This window comes from Cavenderia fasciculata (genome assembly GCF_000203815.1).
Source record: "Cavenderia fasciculata unplaced genomic scaffold Scf_ET2XIPL01CNAVH-3, whole genome shotgun sequence".
Lineage (NCBI taxonomy): Eukaryota > Evosea > Eumycetozoa > Acytosteliales > Cavenderiaceae > Cavenderia > Cavenderia fasciculata.
In genome coordinates this window covers 1,822,193-1,843,782 of record NW_004457723.1, presented here as the reverse complement: position 1 = coordinate 1,843,782, position 21,590 = coordinate 1,822,193, and the positions used below count along the sequence as shown (strand labels likewise).

Here is a 21,590-nt window from a genome sequence, read left to right as displayed (position 1 = left end):
ATTGTTTGTTTTGTTGTTGTTGTTGTCGTTTAGTTGCACTACCATATTGTAAGCCAGTGCTAGTAAGAAGAGTATTAAATTTAAATTGTTTGTATTTATAAGGAATCGAAAACATTCTTCATCAAACCAAGATCAGTATCATCGACAAGTCCAAACTCTAATACAAAGCAATGGAAGTATTTGAGTGAAGTATTAATATGCTTATCAGCACCAACCGATTTAATTTGGCTCCAATGTTCATGGTAAATATGTGAATATACACTGTATATAGATGGGACAATGTGTTAATAATAATAATACCCTATAAGTTGATCGATTCATTAAGTTGAACATACCGTAAGATTCTACTAAGGATTTTCTTAACAGCTGGTTTAAATTGTTTGCTATAACTATCACCAATTGGGAAAATATCGGTATTATCAATTTGATCAGCAATCCAATTGCTTAAATTATCGATATACTTTTTTGCTGGTAACTCTTGTGGTTTATCTTTACCATCTGACCATAAATAAGTAGCTCTATAGAGTAGTAGTAGTAGTAGTAGTAGTAGTAGTAGATATAGAAAAAGATAACATTAATCATATGATCACAGTACTGTTCGGTTGATTGATTGATTAATCACACACAACATACTTGTTACCAGTCATCTTTGGACATGTTTGATCAGTACAAAAATCTTGAACAAAAGCATAACAGTAGTTGACAGTGTTGTAGATTTCGATAGTGTGGATGGCAACCCAATCATTTTCGTCTTCTCCTTGTGGACACTTGACAGAGTCCTTGATCATGGTGCCATTGAGCAAACCAGCCTTCCAACTCTTTCTCAAAGTGTATCTTGTAGTACCAGCTGGGTGCTTCTTTGGTCTAAAGTTGTTCTTGAATGAAACACTGCTGTCTTTATCCTTTCCTTTGAATATCTTGAACATCTTTCTCTCTATATATATCTATCTAATATCTGTGTTGTAAACTAGTTTTGCAAAGTTATACTTTTAAAATCTATCTTGAGGTTTGGCTTCATCAACAAATTCACAAAAAATTAAAAAATCGCTTTGTTCTTTTTTTAGAGTATCGACAGATACATATCTCTCTCTTGGGTATAAACAAATAATTGGCTAATTCATTTAAAGATAGATAAAGGAAAAGGACAAGAGAATTTGATATTATTTGTATGATATTATTTTTGTATTTATTATTTGTACAGGTTTGGTTGGACATATAGGTCAATGATCAAATTCAAGAGGAAAAAGGATAATCAAACTGTAAATTATTAAAAAGAAATGGATTAGTATTTAGAATAAAGAGATATAATAAATTATGATTGTTGGTTTGGTTGGTTAGTGACAAAGAGATTAAAAAAAGATTGGAAGGTATTGGATCATATCGTGGTATTCTCTGCAATGCACTTAAGCGTGGTGCATGGAAGTGAACGAATCACAACCATGTTAATCATCTCAAATACACATCCTTTTTCTCTTTTGATCATCATTGTCACTGCCAATCGTTCGGTTTTTTTGTTTAAAACTTACATTTTAAAAGAAGCTCAAGTTTAAGGTTGTATTGAATTTATCTGTTAAAAGTGAATAAAGAAAAAAGAAATGGGTTAGATATAAAGATGAGTATAAAAAAAAGGAGAGGAATAGAAAAAAAAAGAAAAAAATAGTATTTTGTTTGTTGAGGATCATATCGTGGTATTCTCTGCAATGCACTTAAGCGTGGTGCATGGAAGTGAACGAATCACAACCATGTTAATCATCTCGATAGTTTAGAAAAAGAATAGAGAGAGGAGATTTTAGTTTTAGAAATAATTATGACATACATTTGTTAAGATATATTAAAGAAAGCAAGAAGACTTCGTCTTGTGTCATAGCCCAAGAGATCAGAAACAAAAAAGAAAAAATTAAAAAAAAATAAAATAAAAAAACTTGAAAGAGAGTTGATTTACAAAGTTTGGTAGGCATCTCACACCATCAACAAACTCAAGCAGATATTATTTCATTTATTTATTATTGTTTTATATATACACATACATACATATACTCAAAAGTTAGATAAGTTTGAAAAGATGTCTGACGAACAAAATAACGATTTACAAAATGATATATTAAGATTATATAGTTCTACAGGACACGAATTTGTTCTCTCTAGAAAGATGTCATATGTTTCTGGTACAATCAAATCTATGCTTGGTGGAGGTATGTAGCAATCAGTAATAGAGACAGTACTTATAGATGTAGATAAAAACTAACATATATATATATATGTTATCTTTAGACAATTCAAACTTTATTGAAGACCAAAACAGTGAAATTAGATTCAGAGAAATCTCTACTGCTGTTCTTGAAAAGGTGATTCAATACTTTTATTTTAAGAACAAGTATACCAACAGTACTACCGATCTTCCAGAATTCCCAATCAACGATAAGATTGTTGTAGACTTGTTACTCTGTGCTCACTTTTTGGACACATAAGAGTTGTTGACGACCAAAAGAAGATAGGATAGGATAGATATCCTATCCCTATCTCTCTCTCTCTCTGATCATCATCAACCAATTATAAATAATATTGTACAATCACACCCAAACTCACGCATTCCCAATTAATCGCATTGTATTATAATATATATCATGATTAAAAAAGGAATTAGGAGAGGCAAATAATATTTAATATTAAAATTAATTGTTGAAACAAAGAAAAAGAAAAAAGAAAACATAGAGAATTGTAAATAAATAAAAAAAAATATAAACATATACAAATACAAATACTATTATTATTAGTAATATATTATTATTATTATTATTATTATTTTTATTAAACAGTTTTAATTTTAAGTCTTTTTTAATTTAAAGAATGTTTAAGGATTTGAACGAAATTATAAACATCAGAGAATGAATTGTAAAGAGGGGTTGGAGCAACACGGAGAACAGATGGTTCTCTGACATCACAGACTACGCCGGAATTGCAGAGACGAGATTTGAGGAGACAGGCATTGGCAGCACCACCGGTGATTTCAAGGGAGAGTTGACTGCCACGTTGGGCTGGATCGGTTGGAGTGATGATGTTGACGGTGCTAGAGTCAGTGTCGAGTTCGTGATGGAGGAGGTATTCAAGATACCCTGTGAGGAGACGTGCCTTGGCTCGGAGAGCTGGTAATGTGGCACGGTTGACAATCTCGAGTGATGTACGGAGGGCAGTGACATCGGCGACCGATGGGTTGGAGCATCTGTATCCCAAAGCACCCTTTTCAGCTTGGAAGATCATCTCCTTGTGGAAACGGTTGGACAACTTGTTGCCAAACCAGCCGACAAAGCGAGGGTCGTCGTCCTTGCCAAGACCGGCGTTGTCGCGGGTGTGATTTTCGTGGATAAAGAGACCTCCGATACATCCGGGGCCAGAATTTAGGTATTTGTAACTACACCAACATGCAAAATCGACGTTCCAATCGTGGAGACGTAATTCGACATTGTTGACGGCATGTGCGAGATCCCAACCACAATAGGCACCAACTTGGTGAGCCAAACTTGTAATCTTTTCAATATTAAAGAATTGTCCGGTAAAGAATTGTACGCCAGACAACATGACGAGTGCAATCGACGAGCCTTCGCGTCTGATAGTGTCTTCAATGTCTTCTTGTCTGAGTGTAGTCTCGCCGTGGCGAGGTGTTATTTTAATGATCGATGTCTCTGGATCGAAACCATGGTATCGGAGTTGCGACTCAGTGACATAGAGGTCGCTGGGAAAAGCACCTTGTTCAATGACAATTTTGTGACGTGTGGCGGTTGGACGGTAGAAACGAACCATCATCATGTGAAGGTTGACCGACAAGGTGTTCATGGGACAACACTCGCTTGGCAAACAACCCACCACGTTGGCGAGCAGCTGTTGCACCTGCTCGTCGATCGAAATCCATGGATGGTCACCACGCATGTGTCCCTCGACGGCATAGCGTTGCCAATCGTTCAAGTACTTGTCCAACTGGTTACGTGTCTCTTTTGGCTGCAAACCCAAACTGTTTCCGCAAAGATATATGACTTCTTGGTCGCATTGTTTCTTTTCTTCGCATTTTGCTATATCTTTCAACAATGGTATATAAAACTCTGATCTAAATGATTTCAGTGGATCGTTTAAATCCATCAACTTTGCAAATTCTGCATCATTTATATTTGCTCTTAATCTATTTGCTTCCTCTATAAACACAAATAAATAAATTATTAAAAAGTTTTTAATTTAAGTATATGTGTATACACAATGATGATATAGTTATTCAATCAGATAGATAAACAAACATACCTATAATTAAAGTTGTCATTTTTATCTTTCTTTCTTTTCTTTGTTTAATTAAAGTAGAATTCTACTTTATGAATGAATGAATGGTTGGTGAATGATATGGGTATAATATATATTTATATAAATATGGTGATGATTGACTGCTGTTATGTGTTGTGTTATTATCTCTATCTCTATCCTCTTGTTGTTTTATACACACACACACACACTGATTTCTCTCTCGGTTTTCCCACTGCTTTTTGTTGATTATTTGTTTGGTAGTCGAATGTTTTTAAAAGAGTAGTTCGTTTGTTCTAGATTCGAATTTTAGAATATTACATCCACTCCCTGCTGCAAATTTTATAAATATTTTTATAAAAATTAAATGACGAGGTGGAAAAAGTTTGTCTTCTATTCTACGAGTTCGATCCCTTTTGCTCAAGGCAGGCTTTGAATGAAATGAGATTAATTAATTGTATTTATTTATTGTGTTGGCCTCTAAACTGTTGAAAGAAGAAAGAGAGAGAGAGAGAGAGAGAGAGAGAAAGATATCATTGTTGTGTTTAACGGGGAGGGGAATTTCAATGCAGCAAAGAAGAAAGGGGTTTCGCTATTATAAAGAAGACAGCATTGAAAAAAGAATTGGATTCTATGGTCATTGCATGTGGAAGATTCAATCCAACTTTCCAAAAGAAAGGGAGAGGGAGGGTGACAATGAATTATAAATCTTCAACAGAATATGATGGATTAGTGGGTCATTCGATGCAATGAATGAATGAGGGCGGTTGTGTGTGTGCAGGTGTTCCGTTCTATTCACATTCTGTTTATTTATTTATTTTATTGCGCACTGATAGATAATATAATATATATCTACTGGTTGTTGTTAAATGTTTGTCAAGGACTTATCATTGTCCGCACAACCAGCCAACCAGCCAACCAACCAATATTACCCAATGAATGTAATATGGACCGGTCTTAATTATTTGCCCCAATAGACCCCAACATATGATGTTAATAATTAATTGTCTAGAAAGAGAGAGAGAGATTAAAGTTGTGTTAGTTTGTTTGATATCTAAATCTAAATCTAAATCTAATAGTACATACAATAAAGTTCTAAACCGTCTCCATCGTTGATTTCATCTGTTATATAAAGAAAAGAAAAGAAAAGAAAAGAAATCATTAATATAATTGTTAATCTATCATATCATTTCTTTATTATTTAAAAATAAACTTACAATCTGCCAATGTAATATCTAGATATCATCATGTAATGTAATGCAATGATATGTTAGTAAATAAATAACTACTTTACTTTGTGTTGACTCTACTCTACTCTACTCTACATACGATCTTTATAAACATTGTACCATTTTTGTAATCTAATCTTCTCTGGTCTGATACCAATTTGAGCAGATAAAACCTTCTTCAAATCACCAATAGTATCATCGCTATTCACTTTTACTCTAACCTTGTTACCTAGACGGTCATTACACACTACTTCTATCATTTTCTATTCCTCTGGCGCTATAGCTCGAAAACAAACAATGCACACATAAACATAACTGTTTGAAACGAAGCTCACAAATTAAATTTTCCTTATTCGTTTCGGTTAATTTATTTCATTTATCAATCTTCATCAATTCAATTTGTAAGATAAGAAGATAGATTTTTAATGATTGATAGATAGATAGATTTCCCAAGATGACTTTAAAGTAGTCGATTCAAGTTAAGATCGTAACAGTCTGTTTGGTGAGTTTGAACACCCCCCCTCTCATCTACCTTTATTTTTTAAAGAGAAATATCATGTTTTAACGAGTTTGGCACTTTCGGAAGCAAAACGACTTGTGCACAATGGGAGAGGGAGATGGGCTGCTCTCTCAAGGTCGATCCCAATAAAAAAAAATTATTTATTCATCTGCGAACAGACAGACGTTGAAATCTTCCAACTGTTTCGAATAAAGGAGGAGGTGGTAGTTGATTCTACAACCCTCCCTCCTATCAATTGTATTTTTAGTCATAGATCTCATTGTTCATTCTTATTATTATCAAACATACACATAACACACATCACATACATAAACATATAAATAATAATCAAAAAAAACCCCCAATAATAATCAATCAATAATGATCAAGACGAGTGGTTCAAAAATTGGATCGTCCTCACCATTGATCGTATCATCATTGTTGTTATTATTAATCTTTTTCTTTCAAAATGTAGAATCACAACAACAATTTGAATATAATGATCATTACTATGTTTATCAACCAGCAGCTGTGTCATACTCTACTGCACAGACTATATGTAGACAGAGTACATATGGTGGATTGGCAGGATACCTGGTAACGATTACCTCAGAGTTGGAATGGCGTTTTGTCATGGACAAGGTGTTTCCACAGAATACAGGAACCGATGTACGTGCATGGTTGTCTGGTAGTGCAAAGAATGACTTTTCTCTGTGGTCCTATGACGATGGTCCAGAAGCAGGTTTCCTATTTTATGATTTGTATCAAGACCGTTGTTACACTCATTGTCCATGGTCATTTGCTCAACCAAATAATCTAGTCAATAATAATTATCTCAATGTTGTTGTACGTGATGGTCGTTATGATTCTTGGGATGGTAATCCTTTAGATTATACAAATACTGGGTAACTATTCAAAATATTAATTCATTAATTTAATAATAATTAAATCATTAAATTAACCTTCTCTTTCTCTCTTTCTCTTTTTATTTATTTAGATATATTTGTGAATTTGGTGGATTATATGAACCTGCATTAAAACCAGCTTTGGCACAAGATAATGTTATTAAAGTTTCCAATGTATTGGGTTCTTATGTTCCATCGGTCAATTCAACTACCACACTAAGATTTGCTCGGTTGGGCACAAATGATACATCTCCAAAAAATGTATTTTCATGTAATTTGAAGAGTGGTGATGCTTTTGGACAATCTACATGTAGTATCACACCGAATTCAGGTGTTTTCAACGTCACTATAATAGGTCCAACCAATACTACTCATAGCATTTATCAATTCCAACCACCCTATGTAGCATATATCTATCCACCAACCATTTCCAAACCTTTACTCACTGTATGTTTATTCACAATCAAACAAACAAACAAATAATTAATATTAATATTTATTAATAATTAATATTTATATTTATTTTCTTTTACTTTCTATTTTCTATTTTCTATATTTAGATTGTTGGATCAAACTTTGGAAATAATGTTGATTTAAATTCTATTAATATTAAATTTTCAAAACAAAACTATCCATGTAATGGATTGAATTGGTTTCAAGATTATTCGATGGTATTGGTTTGTACACCTAGTATGTCACTTCAAGCATTTGCATTGACTCTATTACCAATTACAATTACTATCAATAATGTTACATGGGGTGCTAGAAAGGTACCATGGTATTATGAACCGACACAACAATTTTATGCATACTATGGGTCTGGTGCAGACCTAAACAATGCTCTAAAGATTGTCAACAACACAATGATGAGAAATACATTGGCTCATCTTGGTTTAATGTATGATCAATCAATGTTTAGTATAGCTACTTCTATCAATGCATATTATGTCATTTCAGATCCCGCCAAAACCATTCCATATAGTTATTGGGTACCTGCTGTCCCACCTACTGCAGGTGGCGGTGGTGGTGGTGGATCAAACTCTTGGAAATGGTCTTATGGACCTAAAAATGGTCAGGCAACGACTTCATACTCGCCAGTAGCACCACCTACACCTGCACAAGGCAGTATACTAGTTTTCAACGCTTTAAACGGTCAATTTACAACTACTGTCACATCGGGTGTTGGAGGATACTATACTTTTATGGAGTTTGGTAATGTTGCACCTACTTGGAAGAATAATGCCTCTACAGTATATTCTCTTACTTCTGGCTCCAATATAACACTTGCCACTCTAAATGATGGACATTTATTCTCTAGTGTAACGATTTCAAGTCAAACTGTCACTTTGCAGAGACAGTATGTACCACCCTTTGGATCGCCATCTATTCAAACGCCACCGTTTTATGGTGGACCTTATCTTTTATCATTCTCGGTCGATGGAGTAGTTGCAACGGGTGTTCAGTACTTGCAATACCTTCCACTAACCATCACCAATATTACTCGTATCTCAATACTTGGTGGTAAGGTTACAGTCACCGGAACCAACTTTTACACCGATCCATCTCTTTTAACGGTCAAATTACAAACTCTTGATGGGTCAGTCACACTACCAACTGGAACCATGGTAGTACCACACACTCAGTTTGAAGTACAAGTCCCCCCATTTACATCGGCTGGTCTATGCACTGTTTCCGTTAGTTTGGGAGGGTCTAGTCAAATTGCCAGTACTTATTTACAAGTTGTCAATCCTGCCATCACTGAAATATCAGTTGCCTTTGGACCAACACCCAAATTAATATTAACAGGTGTTGGATTCCAAATTCTAACTATTCCACCTGTTATTATGTTTGGTAATGGTCCAGGTACAGGTACAGGTCAAATCAACCAAACTCAACTATTATCATACTCTGACACTGAAATTGAAGCTTATATACCATATGAAGCAAGACAAGGTAACTTTTCAGTTGCTGTTGGACCGTTGACATCTCAATTGTCAATTATTACTCTTAGTCCATACATCATGTCAGTTGGACCATCACCAAGTATCACAGGTGGTAGCAGTATTACAGTTACCGGTAGATTCCTTGCCAATACAGATACATCTGGTACTCCCCTCAACTTGGGTTTGAGTGTATCAAAGAATGGTATACCTCCTTATTCAGTCAATTGTACATCGGTACAAGGTGCACCTCTTTATCAATTAGAATGCCCTATTGCAGCTGGAACTGGATCATTTAATGCTACACTTGTATACAGCAGTATATTTACTTTTAAATATCAATTAAATTATCAGTATCCTACTATTGATTTGGTATCATCGATTGATTCCAATTCAACTGGTCTAGTCTCTATTGTAGGGTCTAGTTTTGCATCGGTTGGTGTATCTGTACTTATTGGAAATACGTCTTGTTCAGATGTCAGTGTATTCAACTCTACCTATTTAACATGTACTTTGAATGCTGTCAATTCCAATTTATCCAATACCAATGGAATGGCATTACCTGTACGTGTTGAAGTTGATGGATTGGTAACCACCAAAAACATGTTCTTTTTCAATATTTATAAATTGTGTCTTCCACAATGTGACTCTCAACATGGTACTTGTAACAACAAAACTGGTCGTTGTGATTGTCAATCTGGATATACTGGATACAACTGTTCAACCTTAATTGACAATGGAGATGGAGAAGGGGAAGTAATAGTCAAACCACCAGTGATTGGTGAATCAGGTAATAGTTTTATTCCAGGTACAGGATACAACTTTTCAGTCTCTCTATCATATCTTAGAGAGGTTGATATGGATAACCAACCAATCAAGACTTTACCAATGTCTGATATCAAATGGACTAATCGATCATCGCTCCCATTCAACTCGTCGACCACCACTAGTAGTAGCATTGCAAGTAAAGAAAGATTCGAGGGACATTTTCCAAATGACACTTGTTCAGTTCAATTAGACCTCACAATCTTTTCAAAAGAGACTATTATTTACTTTGCAGGTGAACCAATTACAATGCCAACCAATTCAATCAAATATGAAATAACTATTTATAATTGGACGTTTAGTGGACAAGTCAATAGTTTAGAAGCAATTTATTCGGCCATCACAGACAAGCAAACAGAGTATCAATGTGAAGATCAAGAAACTTCATTCCTCAACGACCAAAATGATAATATTTCTTGGTTTGAAATTTATGCTGGTGGAGCTACCATGCACGCAAAGTTTGCAGACAGAGTTATTGTAGATGATAGATATTACACTAGTCGTGTTTCAATCCTACCATCAAATGATCAATTATACAATCTTTTAAAAGATCAACAACAACAACAACAAAATAATGCATTTCAAGTTTTGGCAGCCATTACAGTTCCAAATTTTGCCAATCAAGCTATTATAGATCCAAACTTTGGTAGTTTAATTAAATTTAATTCAAATGATTGTGGCAGTGAAAAGAATCAATGGAAGGTACCTGTGATTGTAGTATGTTCAGTGGTTGGAGCAGCCGCTCTCATATGTATAACCATCTTTATTGTTAAAAAGAATTATACACTTAGAAAGATTGCAATGCATATTAAAATGAGTGCAAGATCATCTTCATAAACAAAATAATCAAAATAAACAAAATAAACAAAATGAATAAATAAATAAATTTGTTTATTAATTAATTAATTTATAAAATGAGAATAGTAAATATTGATAATAATAATAGAGAGAATATTGAAATGATTGGAAGAGATGATGATGCATGATTGACTGAAAGAATTAAATCTGAACCAATACAATCACCAGTACCAAATTGTTGTTTGGTGTCATAGATCTTTTCAACTTCTAATTCTGGAATGGTCACTTCAATAGATTCACCAAGATCAGAGATAATCTTTACAGTGAATGGATACTTGAACAATTCTTGTTGACTAATACCAATGAAATTATTGTAACTGTAACGAGTGGTCGATGTAAAAGTGGTAGAGTTGGCGAGTTGGATTTGTACTTGTTTGATTCCAATTTTGTAACCAAATACAAGTAAAGAGGCCCATGTTAGGCTTGACCCTTTGGTAATTTGTACTTGTACAGTTTCTGGATAGATATTGTCACAAGTAACTTCTCTCCAGGTTAGATTGTACAATACTCCGTCGTTGACGTTACCAAGTACTGCAAATGCCTCTGGCGAGAGATCTAGATGATAGTCGTTCTTACAAATGGGGTTACCTTCGATAGGACACATATCTTGAATGATGACAGTCACTGATTTGTTGCCATTTGACACTTCAAGGCAATTACCGCAATGTGTACCATTGTTGTACCAAACTTCACTAAGCGCTGCAATGTAGGCGGTGTGTGGACCTGTCGAACTCCAAGGAGTACCAAAACTGCATCCTCCTCCCAAAGTATACGAGCTGTAATGAGTTGCAGAGGCCAGTCTTGGTGTTTGATCATATGGACATGTTTGAGCAAAAACACCAGCTGAAATAATAGTTAACACAAATAATAATAATACAGATAATTTATACATATTTTATATAGTTAGAAAGAAAGAATGAAAATGTGTTGTTGTATGCATGTGGAGGTTGGTTGTTTGGTTGGTCTTCAAACCATGTTGCAATCATATGATTTTTTTAATCGCAAATAAAATATCGCGATAGAGCTTTTAAAATCCCCAGATTTGCCTCATTGTCTTTTTCTTTGAGTCGAGCAGCACGTGTGTGTTGCAGATCTTCTTAAGCTTAAGACTACCGTTTACGATTCATTATCTCCTCTTTTCACATCTCTCTATCTCTTTTGAATAAATAAATATGTAATCAAAGAAACAAATAACTATGATGTGTGTTCCTCAAACTTTGTGAGTGAGGAGTGAGAGCAATGAATAAAAAAATTTATGATCATATTTTGCATGACCTTTCGTTTTTTTCCCTCTACAGTACTTATTCGTATTACCTAGTTCATTAATATATTACATAACATACTATACAAGAAAGATGTTCTCTCCATCCTCTTTGTCAATGTCATGCAGAAAGTTGACTAGTGCTGCTATCAGGTAAATAGATTAATAGAGAGAAAGAGATTAGATAGGTCGACAGAGAAACGAGATATAAAGAATAGATACAGAACTATCGATTGATAACTACAGATATAGTATACTGACATGCATGATTTACTACTTTTATTTAGACACACTAGAAAGACTAGAGCAATCCAAAAGGAAGCAGAAGAAAGAAGAAGAGCAAATAGACCAGCTCCTCCACAATCTAAATATATGAAGGAAATCTTTGAAACGTACGTTATTTGATGATTATTATTATTATGATGTTTAATCGAAGGGAGGAGAGATATATCAATTCTAGTGAGAGAAAGAGATAGTGAAACCATGCAGAATATTAAAGAGCCAACAACAACAAACACTAACATCTTACTCAATTTAAAACTTTAGTGTAAAATCTGAACCAACTACCAATTAATTTAATCTATTGATCCCTAAAATAAATAACAATCGAATATATATAAACGCAAATAATAACAACTTTAACAAAACTACACTACTACTATTTTCAATCAATCAACATGGACATGTGATGGACTCATTTCCAATGATCAATTTAATTAGTTTGGGTCACACAAGATCATATTGCTCTATTATTATTATTATAAGTTTGGTTATTGAAATTGTGGTTTACAAGTGGATCAACTAGTATAGGACTGAATAATAATAATCAACTTGATAATATCCAAATATTATATATATATACATTCTATAGATTATGACACAGACGGATCTATTGATAGAAAAATAGATTTAAGAGAAAATAAGAAGAAATAGATATCCTTTTATATTCAATATCAAAATAATATCGATCTATAGTTGATAATCCAAAGCTATATCGCCATTATATATTGATGAGGGCTTCCTAGTCGAAGTTCGAAAAACCAAGACGAACCAAACGCAATTTTTTTTTTTAATTTTTTTTGTGTGGGTCGATGAATGTGAAGTACTAGTTGAAAGGCGACCAACTACTTTCTATTATTATTGCTTTTTTCTCATTTTAGGTATCGTTTAAACTAACAAGCAAACGATTGTTGTTATTTAAACTCAGAGTCGATTCACTTCTTTAATACATAAAGAATATTATTCTAAAAAAACTCCAACTACAAGTAGCAGTATTATCAGTGTTTTCAACAAACAACATATAAACTAGATTTACAGTATCATCATCATCATCAATCAATTGATTTTAAAAAGACAACTCTAAACTACAACAACATATATAGATATATTATAATATAAAATGTCAGAAACTAAAATTAAATCAGTCTTGGTCGCACAAGACATCAAGACTTTGGATCCAACAAAGTTGACTCCACTCTCACCAGAAGTCATTAGCAGACAAGCTACCATCAATATTGGTACGATTGGTCATGTAGCTCATGGTAAATCAACTGTAGTAAAGGCTATTTCAGGTGTACAAGTAAGTCAAATTGAATCAAGTTAATGATGAATCAATGGATTGATCAATGAATGGCCTGTTCAGCTCTCACTGATCAGATCTTTTGTCGACATGACCGACCAACAAAAAATATTGTCGGAATTGATTCTATTCAACAACAATCATCATAATACAATGCAATAGGATCTAATCTAATCTCATCTCTTTCTCTCAATATCATTATCATCAATTTCTAGACTGTCAGATTTACATCAGAATTTAAGCGTAATATTACCATCAAGTTGGGTTATGCCAATGCTAAAATATACAAATGTACCAACCCAGAATGTCATCGTCCAGGTTGTTATAGATCATTCCGTTCAAATACTGAAGACTCACCATTATGTGATCGTCCAGGTTGTGGAGGTCATATGCAATTACTTAGACATGTTTCATTTGTCGATTGTCCAGGTATGTAAACTAAACCAAACCAAAAGCATCAAATATATATTTATATATTAATCTATTTATTTATACTTTTAGGTCATGATGTTTTAATGGCAACAATGCTTAACGGTGCTGCAGTTATGGATGCTGCACTTTTATTGATTGCAGGTAATGAATCATGTCCACAACCACAAACCAGTGAACATATTGCCGCCATTGAAATTATGAACCTCAAGAACATTATCATTTTACAAAACAAGATTGATTTGGTCAAGGAAGCAGCAGCCAAGGAGCAATACGGACAAATTCTCAAGTTTATTCAAGGAACAGTAGCAGAGGGAGCCCCAATCATCCCAATCTCTGCCCAAATGAAGTACAATATCGAAGTTATTTGCGAATACATTGTCAAGAAGATCCCAATCCCAGTCCGTGACTTTACCTCGGATCCAAGATTGATTGTCATTCGTTCGTTTGATGTCAACAAGCCAGGTGCTCGTGTTGACGACCTCAAGGGTGGTGTTGCCGGTGGTTCCATCCTCAAGGGTGTCCTCAAGATTGGTGACGAAGTTGAAGTTCGTCCAGGTGTCATCACCAAGGATTTGGATGGTCGTATGAAATGTTTGCCACTCTTTTCTCGTATCCTTTCACTCTATGCCGAAGAAAACGATTTGCAATACGCCGTACCAGGTGGTTTGATTGGTGTCGGTACCCGTATCGATCCAAGTTTGTGTCGTGCCGATCGTCTCGTCGGTCAAGTACTCGGTGCCGTCGGCAAGTTACCAGAAATTTTCATCTCACTCGAAGTTAACTTCTTCTTGTTGCGTCGTCTTCTCGGTGTCAAGTCGGAAGGTGGTGAAAAGCAAAGCAAGGTCAGAAAGCTCGCCAAGGACGATACCCTCATGGTCAACATTGGTTCCACCTCGACTGGTTGTCGTGTCACTGCTGTCAAGCACGATCTCGCTAAATTAACTCTCCTCACTCCAGTATGCACAATGGAAGGTGAAAAGATTGCCCTCTCTAGACGTGTTGACAAGAATTGGCGTTTGATTGGTTGGGGTACCATTAAAAAGGGTACTTTGATTGAAGCCTAAAAAAAAAAAAAAACCAAAAAATATTTACAACACAAAACGACCATAATAATAATATTTAAATTAATCCCCCTTTTCCAACCAATTTCTTTACTAAAATAAAAATATAAATTGTTAAAATAAATCATATACTTTTTTTTTTTGTTACAGGGAAATAATAACTATTTTAATTTATTTAAATTGAAAAAGGTTAAAACAAAGAGGAGAGACTGGTCTGGATGGTTGGTTGGATTTATTTATTTTGGATCACAATCAGCTAAACGTAAAACAACCTTTTGGCGACTTTTATTACTACCACAGAAACTATTTTGAACAAAATCAAAAGTTATTCCAGCATTCCAAGCTTTTGAAGCTGGGATGAGCATTACTGCGTTCTTGTGAACCTCTACAAGATAAAACATGTAGGTTACATTTTTGGTATCAGTGTAAGTGCTGTAACTTTTACCTTCTACCATGCCAAGTTTTTCTAGTTCTGCTCTAACCGTGGCAAAATCATTCTCTGCTTCACTGAATCTATACATGTACTGAATTTTTTGTTGAAAGATCCCATAGTAATCGGGATTAACAGACTCAGTGGTAAAAGGGTTCGAGGTAGAGTTTGGAATGGAATATCCATAATTAAAATCGTTTTGTATTGGGAAATCATTATAGGTGAGTTGTATGTTTGCACTGACGGTTTTTCTTTGTGATTCAGAGGCTGGGGTATCAGTTGGGCCAAATCCAAAGAACTTTTCAGTATCTATTGTAGTTGGAGTTGTAATTTGTTTCTCACCAATTAAATGACAATACACTGATGATGGCTTGAATGTAATTGGAAAAGATTGTCCTCCAAGTTCAGCTGTTCCTTTTGAAAATGGTACACTCTTTAAAAAAACAAAAATCAAGTTTGAATATTAGTTTTAAATTCAACATGTATTGATTTTAGTTTTTATACATACAACCATACATAGGTTATAGGATCCGCCTTCAAAACATGATGTTACTTGTTCTGGCGTACAAGCAAAACTGTTCATTGGGTTAGCTTTTCTAATTTGTGACATTTTTAAATAGGATTGGATATAATATAATAAATGTAAAGAATGATTGATTGAACATCAAGGACTGAAACATCGTACCTTTTATTAACAATTATTTGTAAGTTGCAAAGTCTCCATAATGACAATAGTTAGAAAGAGTATGTGACTGGCATTTTACAATGGTGATAAATTGTAACTTTACCAACTTTAAACTAAAATTACAACATTTTAAACAAATGGGGTTACTAGTAATAGATTGTAATTGATTGTACAATTTACAAAAAAAATTAGATTGGATTTATTGGTTTTAAAAAATAATTGATAGAATTCTATTTATTTTTATTTTAAAAAATGAAGATGAGAGAGAATGGGATGATTATAAAAAGAATTGTACAAGCCAGATTACAACATTGTAAGATTGACACTTTTTAAAACACATGATGGGCTAAAATTAAATCAAAAGGGGTGCGGTACACTGTGCAACTTTAAGGTTTGGTGCCCACTTTACAAAAAAAAAAAATAATAATTATTTGTTATTTAAAATATATATCGGTTGTATATTTATTGGTTTTTTAAAAGGGTTTAATTAGATTGTACAAGTGGGTTGTTTGAATAATTAATTAATTAATTTGGTTTACAAGTTGGCTTTGGAGTGGTAGTTGGCTTGGTGGTAGGGGTTGGAGTTTGAGTAGCACCATTACCAGATTCAATGACAATGTCGTCAACATAGACTGTAGCTTGTTGAGCACCATTAGTGTCTTGGATCCAGAGACCGTCGATCGATCCAGTGGCACCAAAGTCAGTAAACTTGAGAGATACCTTGGTCCAAGTGTTGGCTGGGAGACTCTTTCCAATGAGGTCAGAGAGTGACTTGGTCTTGATTGGGCTACCATTCTTGACGAGGGCAACTTGTAATTTTTGAGCACCGGCACTTCCACCATTAATGTAGAATGATATGGCAGTCGAGGCAGATGTATCGACACATCCTTGACAGGCAAAGTATAAAGCACCCCAGTTGATTGGATCAAAGGAAATAGAGTTGGCACCAGTGTTTTTGTTTCTAGTATCCTTCATATTGTGTTGAGCCCAACTATAATCAGAGAATCCAGATTGGAGTGAATCGTCATAGATGATCTTTCCAATTGATGGTTGTGATGTTGGTTTTGGTGTAGTAGTTGGTGCAGTGGTTGGTGCTGTGGTTGGTGCTGTAGTTGGTGCAGTGGTTGGTGCTGTAGTTGGGCAGTGGTTGGGGCTGTAGTTGGTGCAGTGGTTGGGGCTGTAGTTGGTGCTGTGGTTGGTGCTGTGGTTGGTGCTGTAGTTGGAGCTGTAGTTGGTGCAGTGGTTGGTGCAGTGGTTGGAGCTGTAGTTGGAGCTGTAGTTGGAGCTGTGGTTGGAGCTGTAGTTGGAGCAGGAGTTCCATCTGGATCAACAAGTGATGCAAGAGCACCAACGAAACCGGCATTGTAATCAGTAGCTACTTCATTCTTTACATAATCAGTACGATCATCAACATATGAATCGTCTTGGCCTGGACCACCGACGAGAGCACCCTTGAGAAGGTAGAGATTGTTGGTTGGCGAGTTGATATTGTTTGTGGTAGAGTGATGAGCGGCTCTGTGATGTGGGTTGATTGGATGGTTTGGACCCATACCGACGACGAATGATTGTTGCTTGGGGTTGTTACCGAGAATGTAGCTGATTTGGCTCTTGCAAAAGGTTTGGTACTTGGAACCACCATAGACAGAGGCCAAGAAAGCAGAAGTGGCAGTGTAACGAGCTGGACCCCATTGACGAATCCAAGCCATACCACCTGGGGTGTAGGTGATTCCACCACCTGGAGCCCAGTAGTTGAGGAAGCCTTCGATATCCTTTTGGTAGGTGGCTTCTTTGGTGAGTTGGTACATGAGGAGAGCGGCACCTGGAGCCTTGAGATCCCAATCGTGAGAGTTTCCTTGGGCCATACCACCGATACCAAAGGTGCTGTAGTCAGACTTGGCCTTGGTGAGGAGTGAAGCATCACCAGTAGCCTTGTAGAGCCACAAAGTACCCCATACGATTTCGTCGTTGAATCCAGACCAAGAGTTGTAGAAAGCTTGAGCATTTGGAATAGAGTCAGAGTACTTTCCACGGTAAGTGTCACCAAAGTTGTGCAATTGCTTGGCATGAGTGAGACAAGTGGCGGCATAGGCTGGATCACGGGTCTTCCAAATGATAGAGGCGGCAGAGAGAGCAGCAGAGGCTTCCATAGCCACTTCAGTACCTGGATTGGAGGCAGTGAGCATGTAGACTGGGCGGTTCATGGTCATCGATTCTGGTGGACCCCAGTAAGAGTGATCGAGGTTTCCATCACCGACTTGACCGGCAAACTCATTGGCAGAGGTGTGGGCAGCGATAAAATAGTCGGTACCATACTTGATGGTTTCAAGGTACAAGTTGGTAAGACCACACTTTTCAACGTTGGATTCGTATTGGATAAAAGCCCAGGCCAACATGGTCATCGAGTAGGTCATTGGTAAAGCAAACTTGACTCCATCTCCGGCATCAAAGTAGCCACCGGCAAGGTTACCGTCACCTTGGGCATTGGGAGATGAACCTGGACTGGCATCCTTCAATACAGAGTTTCCTCTCCATGGGATATCATTGTCTGGTAAACGACCAGCTCTATTCATCTTGTAAAATAATAGAGCATTCTTTAAATAATCACAATAATCAGTTGATTGACCTAAAATTAAAATTAAAAAATAAATAAAAAGAATTAATTATTATGGACCGGGATGGATTGATATATATATTTGTTTTTTATAGTAGTTTGATCTTACCATTGATAGATTGAGAGAATAATACTAAAAATAGTGCTATAGTACACCAAATAGATTTGTTTTTATGGATATTCATTTTGCTTGAATTTGCAAAGATAATCAGATATTAATAAATGTATAGATTTGTAGAATAAATTTAACATAAAAAGGTATAGATATAGGTGTAGGAATTTGTGTGTGTGTGTGTGAATCTGTTAAAAAAAGATTGATTTTTTTGGTTTTGTTTTTTTATGTGTCTTTGTTTGGAAATAAAGATACAATTTATGTGTGTGATAACAGATGTGATGAGTGCAATGAGATGCGTATTTGTAGTACAAAAAGTGGTAAAATGAAATGATAAAAAAGTGAATTTGCAATTCTATTTGAAGACAACAAATAAGTTTCGGTTAATAACTCAACAACGTCTGAAAATTTGGCAAATAATTAATAATAATTGTTTGTGTCGTCTGTTTGTTGGCGTTTCGAAAGCACTTCAAATAAAATCCATAAATGGACACCAACAGATGCAAAGAAGAATATTGAACTCTTTAGAATATAGGTTGAACAACCGCCCTGTCATTCAGATCTGGATGCATTGTTGTGACCTTGGTGGAATTTTGATTTTTTGATTTTTTTTTTTTTTTTTCCACAAGTGGAATATATCGGACAATGTTGGTTATATTATGGTGAATTGGGGGGTTGGAAATTTAAAAAAATAATAAATAATATTGAAAAAATAATAATATTGATAAAGTTGAGAGATTTCGAAAAAATTAAAAACAAACCTTTTGGAAAAAGGGTTTTACTTGAATTGATGATAGATTTAGGATGTGGACAAGGCGCGATATGAGGTGCAGCGGTTGGTTGGTTGGGGATTGAGGCTACTCTGACGTCAAAAAAATATGAATATGACGAGGGTATGAAGATAGAGAGAGTAGGAGGATAAATTGTAACTTACATTTTCTAATTTAGAATTTTTCTTCTTTGAAATTCGGTTATTGTTAATTTACAATGATGATGATGATTTATATTATATTACAACGGCAAAGGCGGGTTTAGAAGTACAGATAAAAAAATTAAACTTAAGATGTTGGTCCTTTCTTTTAAAAACAACAGTTTGATAGTAGTAGTACAGTAAAAGGGTCTAAAAATGGAACAGGCATTAATATAATTGATTAATATTATATTGGAGGAAAATTAAATTAAATTCCTCTATCCATTTTGCAATGATGATCGTTTCGTTTAATCTCTTGATATGATTTCATACCTTTAGTTTTGTTTTTTTTAATTTAATAATTATACAATTTATAAAATACACTTGATGATGTTTGATGATTTGAAATGAACGGAAACTACGGCAATTTATAATTTTCCACTGGAGCAAGTCAGGCCATGCCCGCCGAATTTAATTACAATATATTGTGTGAAAATATATACATTACATGTTTCATTCTAATAATAGACAGATTGCCAATATGAGTAGGACGTTTTTTAATTGAAAAATAGACTCTTTGTGTCTAGAAACTAGCCATTTCTTTTGAAATTGCAACCTTGATCTGTCGGCAGAGAGAGGAGAAGAGGAGAATGGTGGGAAACAACAAGAAGAGGACGGATGAGGAGGAAAAAGAAATTTGGTGAAATTACCAACACCAAAATCTAATTGGAACGTCTGTGATTGATAGGAATAAGAGCTTGCTTATGTTGTTGTTCACAAGAAAATAGGTGTTGTTGTTGTTGTTGTTGTTGGGAAAAGATTATAATTTTAGATTTATGTTGTGTGTGGCTCATCTTTAAAAGAATTGCTTATTTCTTTGGGAATGGTGGTGATGTGAGCTGAGCAAGCGAGTAGGTAGGAAGAAGCAGTATCGGTCATCATCCATCATCGTCCATCAACAATCAACAATCGATGTCACTTTGATTATTGTCATTAAAGTGATGATTATTCATGAATAATAGAGTAGACGATTGTGGTAAAAGACATTATTACCCTGCATTGTAGTACTTGAATTGTGTAGGGGTGGTTAATGGATTACACACACCACACCACAACCCTTACCCACCAATCACCATTTTTAAAATTAGATTTCCAAGAGGGGGTGGAAAAAATAAAAAGTTAACGTTAACTTGATCTTCCTCCTATCATATCTTCTTTTAAAAACCATATATACCATTGGTATTAAGCCATGTTCATGATGTATACATCACGACACGACATCCAAATCATCATACTTTTGAATCTATCGTCGTCGTCGTCGTCGTCCATCATCAAACAACTACTACTACTACAACATCAACAACCATCATCAATATTCCATTTATCCTCCTTAATATCTAGATGATGACCATGTACTATTATCATATCATGTTGTGCAAGCATGATATGATGGATGTGATGTGATGAATAGTTGTTGTTGTTGTTGGTTGACGAATCTAAATTTAAAATCTTGAACCTATACACAACAAATAGTGATGATCATTAATAGCTATTCGATAAAAATAGATATAGACGGTAATGGAATGCTTACCAAAGAGGATGTTTCTAATGATAGAGATTGTCATCAACCATCTTTACAACTTAAAATAACATTTGGTCACGAGGTTTGTTGTTGTTGTTGTTGTTGTAGTAGGCAGTTGTTTGAAGTTGATGTGTGGTGCACATCAAACCTATGACATTATAATTCTTAAATGATCATCAAAGACAGAGTGGTTGGTTCTATCTACCAACATCCTTTCTCTTTTCTTTTCTTTTCTTTTGGTGTTGTGATTCAATAATCTCATTTCCCAACTTTAAAGAATCTATTCTTTATCTTTAATCTCTACTTGTCGATGTAACCAACTATATATATATATGTGATTTAATAATTACATATATAAATCTCTTTTCTTATTACTGTTGTTATTTATGA

At 34.9% G+C, this 21,590-nt stretch overlaps 10 protein-coding genes across 10 annotated transcripts; 4 read left to right on the top strand and 6 right to left on the bottom strand.

The window, feature by feature from the left end:
- Nucleotides 1–95: 95 nt before the first annotated feature.
- On the bottom strand, nt 96–926 carry DFA_07559 (Mob1-like protein; the record flags this gene model as incomplete). The annotated part of the gene is made up of 3 exons (XM_004367361.1): nt 96–261; nt 336–518; nt 634–926. 3 exons carry the CDS (start codon nt 924–926, stop codon nt 96–98), a joined length of 642 nt encoding a protein of 213 aa, XP_004367418.1.
- A 1,136-nt stretch (nt 927–2,062) lies between these two features.
- DFA_07558 (putative transcription elongation factor B polypeptide 1) lies at nt 2,063–2,468 on the top strand (the record flags this gene model as incomplete). The annotated part of the gene is made up of 2 exons (XM_004367360.1): nt 2,063–2,192; nt 2,272–2,468. The coding sequence occupies 2 exons, from the start codon at nt 2,063–2,065 to the stop codon at nt 2,466–2,468; spliced, it is 327 nt and encodes a 108-aa protein (XP_004367417.1).
- Nucleotides 2,469–2,835: 367 nt separating this feature from the next.
- Nucleotides 2,836–4,306, bottom strand: kynu (kynureninase; the record flags this gene model as incomplete). Its single annotated transcript, XM_004367359.1, has 2 exons — nt 2,836–4,184; nt 4,288–4,306. The coding sequence occupies 2 exons, from the start codon at nt 4,304–4,306 to the stop codon at nt 2,836–2,838; spliced, it is 1,368 nt and encodes a 455-aa protein (XP_004367416.1).
- Nucleotides 4,307–4,555: 249 nt separating this feature from the next.
- Nucleotides 4,556–5,770, bottom strand: ubl5 (ubiquitin-like protein 5; the record flags this gene model as incomplete). Its single annotated transcript, XM_004367358.1, has 3 exons — nt 4,556–4,614; nt 5,368–5,403; nt 5,611–5,770. 3 exons carry the CDS (start codon nt 5,768–5,770, stop codon nt 4,556–4,558), a joined length of 255 nt encoding a protein of 84 aa, XP_004367415.1.
- Nucleotides 5,771–6,390: 620 nt separating this feature from the next.
- On the top strand, nt 6,391–10,516 carry DFA_07555 (EGF-like domain-containing protein; the record flags this gene model as incomplete). The annotated part of the gene is made up of 3 exons (XM_004367357.1): nt 6,391–6,914; nt 7,007–7,361; nt 7,475–10,516. The coding sequence occupies 3 exons, from the start codon at nt 6,391–6,393 to the stop codon at nt 10,514–10,516; spliced, it is 3,921 nt and encodes a 1,306-aa protein (XP_004367414.1).
- Nucleotides 10,517–10,586: 70 nt separating this feature from the next.
- On the bottom strand, nt 10,587–11,429 carry expl5 (expansin-like protein; the record flags this gene model as incomplete). Its single annotated transcript, XM_004367356.1, has 1 exon — nt 10,587–11,429. One exon carries the CDS (start codon nt 11,427–11,429, stop codon nt 10,587–10,589), a length of 843 nt encoding a protein of 280 aa, XP_004367413.1.
- A 463-nt stretch (nt 11,430–11,892) lies between these two features.
- DFA_07553 (uncharacterized protein) lies at nt 11,893–12,603 on the top strand (the record flags this gene model as incomplete). The annotated part of the gene is made up of 3 exons (XM_004367355.1): nt 11,893–11,951; nt 12,086–12,190; nt 12,564–12,603. 3 exons carry the CDS (start codon nt 11,893–11,895, stop codon nt 12,601–12,603), a joined length of 204 nt encoding a protein of 67 aa, XP_004367412.1.
- A 594-nt stretch (nt 12,604–13,197) lies between these two features.
- On the top strand, nt 13,198–14,873 carry eif2G (translation initiation factor 2 gamma; the record flags this gene model as incomplete). The annotated part of the gene is made up of 3 exons (XM_004367354.1): nt 13,198–13,377; nt 13,593–13,806; nt 13,879–14,873. 3 exons carry the CDS (start codon nt 13,198–13,200, stop codon nt 14,871–14,873), a joined length of 1,389 nt encoding a protein of 462 aa, XP_004367411.1.
- Nucleotides 14,874–15,106: 233 nt separating this feature from the next.
- On the bottom strand, nt 15,107–15,910 carry DFA_07551 (uncharacterized protein; the record flags this gene model as incomplete). The annotated part of the gene is made up of 2 exons (XM_004367353.1): nt 15,107–15,733; nt 15,809–15,910. The coding sequence occupies 2 exons, from the start codon at nt 15,908–15,910 to the stop codon at nt 15,107–15,109; spliced, it is 729 nt and encodes a 242-aa protein (XP_004367410.1).
- Nucleotides 15,911–16,510: 600 nt separating this feature from the next.
- Nucleotides 16,511–18,781, bottom strand: celA (cellulase; the record flags this gene model as incomplete). Its single annotated transcript, XM_004367352.1, has 4 exons — nt 16,511–16,976; nt 17,105–17,360; nt 17,538–18,608; nt 18,706–18,781. 4 exons carry the CDS (start codon nt 18,779–18,781, stop codon nt 16,511–16,513), a joined length of 1,869 nt encoding a protein of 622 aa, XP_004367409.1.
- Nucleotides 18,782–21,590: the final 2,809 nt, after the last annotated feature.